At 44.8% G+C, this 10,577-nt stretch overlaps 1 protein-coding gene across 1 annotated transcript in view; it reads left to right on the top strand.

Moving 5' to 3' along the window:
* The window catches only part of CDK8 (cyclin dependent kinase 8), a 110,883-nt gene extending 101,558 nt beyond the window's left edge, over positions 1–9,325 (top strand). The window contains exons 11-13 of the mRNA XM_068266984.1: positions 833–911; positions 3,607–3,765; positions 4,907–9,325. Of these exons, the coding sequence (XP_068123085.1) occupies positions 833–911; positions 3,607–3,765; positions 4,907–5,032 (364 nt within the window). The 3' untranslated portion in view covers positions 5,033–9,325. The remainder of the gene's footprint in view (positions 1–832; positions 912–3,606; positions 3,766–4,906) is intronic.
* Positions 9,326–10,577: the final 1,252 nt, after the last annotated feature.

Below are 10,577 nucleotides of genomic sequence, written 5' to 3' on the forward strand. Positions count from 1 at the left end.
TGCTTAGTCTGCATGAGGGAGCTCAGCTGTAAATGACTGCCATTTGCAGATTCAAGTATATGGCCAGCTTTTGCCTTTCCTCACTCTAACCCTTTAACAGCTACATTTGGCTGCAGGGATAATTTTCATACCGCTGGGGAATTGGGCTTCCCTTTGCCTGGCAGGCTTAGCAGGGTATGCAGAGTGGGCAACAGGGAACTCTGTTACCTTTCCGGACGGCTGGAACGGTGGCTTCCTCCTCCACCCCGGCAGCGATATAATCCTGACATGTCTCCTCGGTTCAGATCACTTGATCTGATGTGATTGGGATCCAGGAGAACAGGTCAGCATTACAGTGCCACCAGGTGGCGGGAAGAGTCTTTACCTTCTCTTCCATCACCCATTTTCCACCACCAGGTGGTGCTGTAACGCTGACATGGTCTCCTGGTTCCCAATCGCATCATGTGATTGGGACCCAGAGAACCTGCTGGAAGTTCAGAACCTCTGGTGGAGGAAGCGAAGAAGCTATCTGGAACAGGTAAATATAACTGCTCCCTGCTGCCCGCTCGTCTGGCTGCACTAAACAGCTACACAAGATTTGCCGGCAGAGGTTTAGAATGCACAGCAGCTTTCAGAGGAAAAATGTAATTTTAAGCTGCTAATGGCTTAATCCAGAAGTGGGGAAAATGACGTGGCGGTAGAAAACTTCCACATCACTGGGGTGTCTGAAATGTGCTGCCCTTTCCCCACTATAACCTGTCGTCTATGTGTGTGTGTAAAGGAGTGATCCTCAATGCTGGGATGTATGGAATGTGCTGCCCTTTCCCTGCTGTAACCTGTGTCTTCTCTGCAGTGTGTTTGCAGGCTGTCAGATTCCATATCCTAAGCGGGAGTTCTTAACCGAAGAGGAGCCTGAGGATAAGGGAGACAAAGTATGTGATTTCTCTTTGTTGTTATCTAATGTTCAGCTATCTCAGGACATGAATTTGCTGATCTGAAGTGTTAAAGTGCCCAAACATCAGACAATGTACGGGCAGAACAACCAAGAGACAGATCTCTCTGAAGAGAGATCTCTGCCAGCTGCCCACACACCACAGGCTGATTCCCGTCTTCAGCATGAAATCTCTTTGGAATCTGCTTTGACACACACCACACACCCCTCTTTGTGGTCCTCCCTATTTTAAAATAACATCCCCACACTCATTACCTCCATGACAGTATACTTTACCTGCCATCTGCATGCACCCACCCACGTGGTTGCCGGAGTATACGTGTGACATCACGCCCACGCCACTCTGGCAACCATGTTTGGTGCGTGTATACGGATTGCAAGCTGAGCCCGAGCCAGCAACTGACACAAAGTATACTGCACAAGGGGTGGGGCACATTTTACATTGGGTTGCATTAGTTGCGCATCCCAATATCTCTCACCATTACCACCGTGCACCTAAACCTAATCGAGCATGTCGACATCTTACAGCATGTGTGCTCGATACATGCGTCCAATTTTGACCCAAAATTGGTTGCCTTGTTAATCTGGTATGCTCTTAACTGCACCGTTTTTTTTATTAGATTATTACAATCGAATTGGATGGTCAGTCGGCCGCCAAGTCATCTGATGTATGGCCACCTTTACTGTCGTACTATCCAGTGGCTTCCCATGGGTGCAAATGGTAGTTAAAGAGCACATAAGATTTGTAACGTGAGATACATGCATATGTACAGTCCTGCTTAGGAGTAGGATTTTTTCACCCTCACTATAAGGCTTGATAGGAATCTGCAGTGAAAAATTAACTTCAGGTTTTATACTTACTCCATAGAGGAAAGGCTCTGGATACCATAGTCTTCCTTGGTCCGTCTCGACGGAAGCGATGGCACCTGCTAGGTGCAGCAGCGCCTTCAGTACTTCTTGTGCAGCCTTAAGAACTGCTCGCATCCTTAAAGGATACCCGAAGCACAGATCAGGATTACTGCAGAGCGATCAGATTCCCCCCCCCCTTTTTCCCCACTAGGTGGATAACCTGCTTGGGGGGGTCTGATCGCCGCCGCTCTGTGTAGCCGAGTGGGGGGGGCTCCTCAAAGCGATTTTCCGCCTCGCTCCCTTTCCCTCCCTCCCCTCCTTCCTCTGGGCGGCACAGGACGGCGATGCGTTTTGCGCCCCCTCTGATAAGCTTCAGCCTATCAGATGCCGGCGATCCCCGGCCAATCAGAGGCGAGTGATAGCCGATCTGCTTTACGGCGCTGCTGCACAGCAGCGCCGTATGATGTAAACAGCTGGGATTTATTCCCCGCATGTTTACATTTCGCCTGCGAGCCGGGATCGGTGGCTCGCAGGCTGTTCACGGAGACACCCTCCGTGAACTGGCATGGAAAGGCCGCGGCCGTTTCCATGCAAAACCACTTCCATGCCACCAGCAGTCGTTAAGTGGTTAAATATCAGGTATATAAGTGGCTGACTCGGTCCTGACTCAGACAGGAAGTGACTACAGTGTGACCCACACTGATGAGAAATTCCAACTATAAAACACTTTCTTGGCAGAAAATGGCTTTTGAGAGCAAGAAAGAGATACAAAAAAGGAATTTCTTATCAGTGAGGGTCACACTGCAGTCACTTCCTGTCTGAGTCAGAACTGAGGGCTGGTGCACACCGAGCAGGTTTTGCTGCGTTTTTACAGCCGCTTGCGGCCATAGATACGCTAGGGTAATGTATTTCAATGGGGTGGTTCACACCAGAGTGGGAGGCGTTTTGCTGAAACTCATACTCCCGGACTGAGGCATTTTTTTTTATTTCGGAGTAGTTTCCGCCTCCAATGTAAAGTATAGGAAAAACGCAAACCGCTCTGAAAAACGCCAGTTCAGAGCGGTTTTGCAGGCGTTTTTGTTACAGAAGCTGTTCAGTAACAGCTTTACTGTAACAATATATGAAATTTACTACACAAACGCTACCCAAAAACGCAAAACGCTAGGTGAAACTTCATAAAAATAATAAAAAGCGTTTCAAAAACCACTAGAGTTTTGGGAATCTGCTAGCGGTTTTTGGTGTGCACCAGGCCTGAGTCAGCCACTTACATACCTGATATTTAATTCTTTCAGGCAGAGAAAAAAAAGAAAAGGAACACAACATAGTTATTTGTGTGCTAGGCACTGTACATACACATGTCTATCTCATCATGTCACATGTCACTTCGGGTATCCTTTAAGTAGCCTGAGCCTGCACACTCAGCATGGATGCGCTTGTCTTCGGAACTACTCGGGGGCACGAAGCGTGCCGAAAACCTAGGAGTAGTTTCCACCGGTGACCATGCAGGATTGATGTGACAGACCCAAGATCGTGAAGCCTCTGTGGTATCTAGAGCTTTCCTTCTACATGGGTATATAGAACTTTTCGCATGGAGATGTGAGTACAGAGCTGTACTATCGTCTCCTGGACCACATCTCCCAGCATGCTTTGTTGTGTGCACATTTGTGACCCCTGCTGGGGGTTACTAATGCCAGGAGAAGGTGCATGTTGTATGGGCTGAGGGCCAGAGGAGAGGCACCCTGCCTCATGTTTTGTTTTTTTTTATTTGTAGTATTTTCATTTTCTGTGGCATAATAAAGTATTGTGTTTTTTTTTACTTTCTTTAGAAAAACCAGCAGCAGCAGCAAGGCAATAATCATACCAATGGGACCGGACATCCGGGAAACCAAGACAACAGCCACGCACAAGGGCCGCCGCTGAAGAAAGTTAGAGTTGTCCCCCCTACCACTACCTCAGGTGGACACATCATGACCTCAGATTATCAGGTACAAGGAAGCCAAACACTGATGTGCTCTCTCACCCTTAACTCTTCACACTGACAGCTGGCAGCATAAACCCCATTACAGGGTTGTATGGTTTATATGTTTCCCTTATTGCTGGTGCTAGAACAGTCGTCCACAAGAAACCTGTTCGTAGAAGCTTTTGGCACATGCCCCACCCACCACATGACATCACTTCTGTGAAGCTCTGTTGATACTAACCCCCCCCCCCTCCCTGCCTAAGAAGAGGGAAGGCTCTGGGTCCTATAAAGGTCCCTCTTCCTTTCCTTGTCCCCTCATTGCAGAGCTTTCTCACCCGTCAGCAGTCTCCAACCGATGGGTTGGAGAATGCTTACGTCGCGGTAGCTTTGGAAGTCTTCAGAAGAACGAGTGCTCCCGAAGATGGATGGCTCCGCAGTGCACGTGTGCAAGCACGTATTTGCGCATGCTCAAGTATGCACTCCCACATGCAAAGTATGGAGCCGCTTGGCGGGAGTTTTGAGCAGGGGACATGGCACACCAGGAGAGGAACTGGGAAGGCTCTAGCAGAGTTCCCCAACCCTGTCCTCAAGGCCCACCACCAGTACATGTGTTGCATAAAACCACAAACCTGCACAGGTGAGGTAATTAGTGTATCAGCAGAGCTTATTACCTCTGTGGATTTCCACAAAACGTGTGCTGCTGGTGGGCCTTGAGGACAGGGTTGGGGAACACTATAGGACCCAGAACCTTCCTTCTCCGTAACTGTGTTTTTGTTTGTTTTTTTAGTTTAAAAATGCTTCAGGTTTGGTTTAAAGCAAATATCTTGACCAGGTCATGTTTGTTAAAATTTATATATCTAATAAAAACATAGACTCTAAATAATACAAACAATGCTGTATGATGCAATTTGGTAGGCTTTAAACCTGATGGTTCAGTGCAATCTATTAAGTCTCAATATTACAAAAATGCTTACTAGCTTTGCACTGCCCTGTACTGCTGTCTGCCATCCTTCAGTATTGCAGCTGGTATGCAAGAACTGCTACTTCCTAGGTGCAGGGGTCCTAGCTGCCATTAACATTGTGCATCATGTTAGTATGCACTTTGATATCTTACACTGTTTCCTGCCTAGCCAATCATATTTTGTCTATTTTTTTTCTTTTTACAGCGTTCCAATCCACATGCTGCCTATCCAAACCCTGGACCAAGCACATCACAACCTCAGAGCAGCATGGGATATTCGACTACCTCCCAGCAGCCTCCGCAGTACTCCCATCAGACACATAGATACTAGAACTTGTACCCGGAGAGCAGGAATCATTAAATGCACTGTTCTTGGGCTGCAGGGCGGAGCTTGTAGCCGCCAGCCTGGAGCCTGGCTTTGGAATGTACTGTTCAACCACACCTTGACAATGTCCAGCAGCCAAGTTACACAACATTTCACAGAATGTAGAATCCCACGCGGGGAGAGCTCACGAGAGAGAGCGCAAGTTCTAGCACAGTCCATATTGTGAATTTGCTACTTCCATAGTATACTTGAAAATGGTTCAATGCGACCAATGCATTTCTTTCAGTGATGCTAACAGTTGAAGCTGTGAAGTATGCTTGGAACAAACAGTTTTTCGTTATTGTATGTGGTGACTCTTAGCATAACGATATCTGACCAATAATAACTTGATTTTTTTTTTTCTCCTCTGTTTTTAAGTGGCACTGAAGCGGAAAAGTATGAGATAATGAATTGTATGTGCAGTAGGGATAATGAATAGAACTTTAGTAGCAAAGAAGTCTATTTTTTTCATTTTCAGTATATAGGTATATTTTTTTTTTCTTTCTTTGCTTACATTAGAAGAATGATGCAATGTTCTAGTTTACAAATGACACTCAGCATTTTTAAACTATGAAACAGAGCAGAGTTAACGACCCATTGAACTTCTCAGCAGTAAAATCTTATCTGAACTTTTCTTTCACTGTTTCTTTTATGTATAAGTGCTTTAGAAAATAACACTGTAGCCAGCCAAGCTTGGCCAGAGAGCTCAGAGAAGCTCTTTTGCATAGATAACTGAAGTTTCTTAACTCTTCCTGTGCTGGAAAACGATACAAGACTCTTTTTTTTTCTTTGCTACTAATGTTCTATTTCTTAGCTGTACTAAACATAGAAATCATTATATCATACGTTTATTTTCACTTCAGATTCCCTTTAAGAAATGGCTCCTACCATCGCACAAAGCTGGAAAGGCTAATCCTAGTCAGATAAGAATTTTTTCCCATTTTTATTTTTAATGCTTGGGTGATAAAAAAAAAAATTGAAAAAAAAATCATGGCGATCAGTATTTTGTTGACCAGAAGATTTTGTTACATTTTATCCCTATAATAGAACAGATGTTTTTTTTTTTTTTTTGTCTTGTATGATCCTCCCAAAGATTTTAATGGGTTGATATAGATGGGCTTGTAGAGGCTGCCTTGCAGTGGAATTTGGCTACAGTAAGCACACAGTGATTGAGGTTCAGTCAGGTGTTCTGGTGGCTGCATATTTTAGCACCTGTGATGGTCAGTTCAGTGATGGTGCTGGGGGGGAGGCGGCTTGGGTCAGCCTTGATCCCTCCCTCTGTGGATTTTTGAAGCATGTGGCAGCACTGGATTTTTGGAGCATGTGGCAGTAACTGGTAAGTATTGACGCTGCTCCTTAATTTTAATGAGCATCTTTACTGCTGAAAATCCAACGTATGACATTGTGTGTGCGCTACTCGCCCCTGCTTTTCCGGCCGCCGCATTTCCTCTTCAGCTCAGTTAGATGCTAGTCTTGGATATCTATAGACCCGTCTCATTTGTCATAAGGAAGCGCAGCAGTCGGAATAGCAGGGGTGAATGAAGCGCAGCCATGTTGACGGGATCTTGAGCAGTGGAAATATCAGTAATAATGCTTGTGGAGAGGTAGGTATGCATCTCACACTTGTTGTTCCACGCCCTCTTCTGTATAGAGAGGAAAATACTCGCCTGTTTTCGCCTGACACTGTAGTAACACATATAGTAGCCAGTACAGTGGCTGGATAGTGTACTGATTAAGGGCTCTGACACAGGAGACCAGGGTTTGAATCCCGGCTCTTCCTATTCAGTGAGGAGACCTTGGGCAAGGCTGCCTAACACTGCTACTGCCTATAGAGCGCACCCTAGTGGCTGCAGCTCTGGTGCTTGGAGTCTGCCAGAAAAGAGCGATATAAATATTTGTCTTGTATCCATTAAATCATTATAAGTATAACTAGTGACCTTAGCCCGTTTAATAACGGGCTCTAGTTTTGTCACCGCCGCCACCCGTCAGCGCGCCCTGCGACCACACACACGCCTGGCCGGCCCCCTGGCTGTCCTGCTTCTGTCCCTGTGGCACCTGCGCAGTAGTGCAAATGCATGGACACACACATGGGACGCAGAGACACTTAGGGTTTATTAGGTCGGATAAGGTTAATTATCCTTGTTTCAGCATCAGAAACTCTTCGGCTGCGAGCCCACTTGCAGCGACAATTTTGTGAGCGTTTGTGGTGCACTGTATTTGCATTTTTCGTTTCCAGCATGCTATTTTCCACGATCGTTCCTAATTAAAAACAATCTGAAATTGTGAAGTGCATGGTAAAAAGCATCATGCTGTGCGATATAAAATGGCAGCTAAAAACGTGAGCTCAAAACGCATGCAATGTGCAATTTCCGAACAGAACATTGACTACAATGGCCAGTGTGGAAGTACATGTTTTGCCATGTGCCGCAAACCGTGCATGTTTCTGTGTGCTCCCTGCCCTCCAGGTGATGTTTAGCCTGAGCTGTTTGGTTTTGCAGAATTATCTGGGAGACCAGGTGGTGTTTCTACTAATTTCGGAGCACACTGTAAACAATCCGCAGCGATGCTCATTGCCAGCAGTAAAGCTGTCACCACCAGTGATAAATGGTGGGGAGGGGAAAGATTTTACAATGGGCAAACACTGACTAAATCATTTAGTGTTGTTAACCTCCCTAGCGGTGCAATTTTTTTCACAAGCTTTTAGACCCTAAAAATCCTACTGGTAGATAGATCTGTGGCAGCCCTGCACATTACACACCTCCCATGGATACAGGCCAGGATTACCGCAGTGAGCTGAAGATTTCCAACCCGAGCCTGACTCTGGGTTACCGCTCTGAGCTGCGGATTTCAGGCCCGAGCGTGACTCTGTATATCTTTAACCTCCTTAGCAGTGACACAATTTCATTAATTAAGCTATATTCAATTAAATTCCTCTTTGGTCATTATTTAACTTTTTTTTTTCTGGATGTAGACTTGGAAGTTAAAATTTTCTCTCCCAAGAAGCGAGGCCAAGCTGTACCAAGTGAAGAAACGTAGAAATGCGTGGCCACGTGCTTTGTTAAAACAAATCTGTTGCGGGGGGGGCTAAAATTATACTGATACTTACCTATGGAAAGAGACGGTTCTGGATCCTATTGAGCCTTCCCTGTCCCCTCGTTCCAGCGGTCTCCCTCGGTGAAATTACGCCACTTCCACGAGCCCTTAGGTTTTGGGAGCACTCCAGTCCAGAAGGCTCTGTACTGCGCATGCGCGAGTGAGTGCGTATTCACACATGCGCAGTACATGGTCATCCATTTTCAGGAGCAATCTGGGACAAGAGGGCTCACAGAGGTGTATTCAACGAGATGAACTATGCTGGAATCGGGACTGGGAAGGCTCAGTAGGATCCAGATCCTTCCCTCTCCATAGGTAAGTATCTGACTTCATCTGATCTTACTCCAGACTATGCTGCAATGCAAAAGGCTGTGGTAGTTAGATATGGCGGAGGTGTGGCCACCACAGCATGTGGCGGAGGTGTGGCCACAACAGCTACAGTCAGACCTTCAAAGCAGGAAGTCAACACAGCATCAGGATAGTAGTATGAAGCCTCGCCTAATATTTTCAGTCTCTTTAGTCACTGTAGTTAATGCTCTGGTATGCAGTCACCATATACACAGATTCTGTGAGAATGTAGCCTCTGTGTGTGGAACTTCTGCCTCCGCCCTTCTATACAAACCTAGTTTTAAACCTTTTTAATTTTTGCTTCTTAACTTGACTGGTATTAAAGCTGCTATTTGATAGTTTAATACATTTTTTTTTTATTTTTTTTTTGTAAAGACTGATTTGAATCTGTTTGCACCAGCAAATCGGTGAAATCAACTGTCCTATTATTTCCCATCGGTGTTGCTGAACTGTGAGCATGCTGTGGCGTTTTATCAATGCGGAAAATAACTAGTATGAAAGATGCTCCCCACCAGACCAAGCGTCTGCTCTGATCACCTTCTTATTAAGCTGGCTTGCTGTTGTGGATTTCAAATCAGTTCCTGTTTTTTTGTTTATTTTAATTTTATTTGGTCGGCACCTTATTGTAGGGTGGCTCCTGTTACAGTGGAGGGTGAACAGGTGAGAAAGCCTTAGGAATTTACAAGGAAGACAAGCTGTAACATACAATGTACTGTATCAAACTATTTTACATGAATAACAAGTATTCTGATTAAAGAAATAATTCAGCATTGTTAAAGCAAGGTGTTAAGTAATAAATTTATTTTTCATAAAAGAAAAGGTTACTTGGTGTGTCTTTGTTCACGATATTTGTATAGTCCATGAGTAAGGGGCATGGGCGGGGCTGCAATAGGGTCTGTAAAAAAAAAAATATCCATGTCAGCCGGAGTCTAATGTAGACATTAGGTAAGCCAAGGGTCTTATCTATTTGTCATAAATACCTCACAATCCTTGCAAGTTCCCTTGTAATCAATGTATCTGGATGACACTTACATTTACAACCCAAAAAAAAAATTAAAAAAATCTCTACCTCCTTGAAAATAATCCTGATTCAAAACTTCCAGTCTGTAAAATATAAGCTCTAGTCTCCAGTAATATTCAGCTGCCAATATTAGGAAAAACTCACTCACTCACACACTCGCTCTCACACACACACTTGCTCTCCCTCCTGCCTCTTTCCCCTCCCCTTGTTTGTAGAGTTGTCAGATACAGGCTGGTTGCTGAAATTATTTGTCTGTGATCTGTCCACACAGGAGCAGCTTGCTAGCAAGTAAGGATAAAAGCATGCCAGCCAACTAGCCAAGTACATCTGTAGGTAACCTTTCTTCAATAATCTGCTTGGAAGAACAAAGAGAAATTGAGAGCCCAATATGGTGTAGTATTGTTAAGTTGGTTGTGGTTTAAAGCAAAATATTTAGATATACTCACAAACATGGGTTACCCATAGGCAAACCACTTCAAGTGCAGGTGGGGAGTATTAGAACCTGACCCCACTCAGGTTTTTAAGATTTCGCTCTCTGTAGATAGGAAACTTGGTAGCACCCCTCCACCGACAGTGCAAGGCTTTGTGTACAGAGGCGCCAGAGTAGAGTAAAAACTTTTAAAAACCGTCTAAAAGAGGGGGATGTTCAGGTGGACTTGCCTCCCTCGAAAATATAAACTCAATTGAGTCACAATATATCAATACATTTTTTTTTATTTAACTCCACTTAGTGCAACGCGTTTCGCGGGTGTGGTCCTTTCACAGAGGCGCTCACTTCTGCATTTAGACCCATTGAGTTATACTCCTGTTTGCCTGATGAAGCAGGACCACACCTGTGAAACGCGTTGCACTAAGTGGAGTTAAATGAGAAAAAAATTGTATTGGTATATTGTGACTCAATTGAGTTTTTTTATATTTTCGAGGGAGGTAAGTCCACCTGAACATCCCCCTCTTTTAGACGGTTTTTTAAAAGTTTTTACTCTACTCTGGCGCCTCTGTACACCAAGCCTTGCTGATTTCTTCAATAATGGCACCATCATTTGGACATTC

The sequence above is a fragment of the Hyperolius riggenbachi genome, chromosome 2 (assembly GCF_040937935.1).
Source record: "Hyperolius riggenbachi isolate aHypRig1 chromosome 2, aHypRig1.pri, whole genome shotgun sequence".
Lineage (NCBI taxonomy): Eukaryota > Metazoa > Chordata > Amphibia > Anura > Hyperoliidae > Hyperolius > Hyperolius riggenbachi.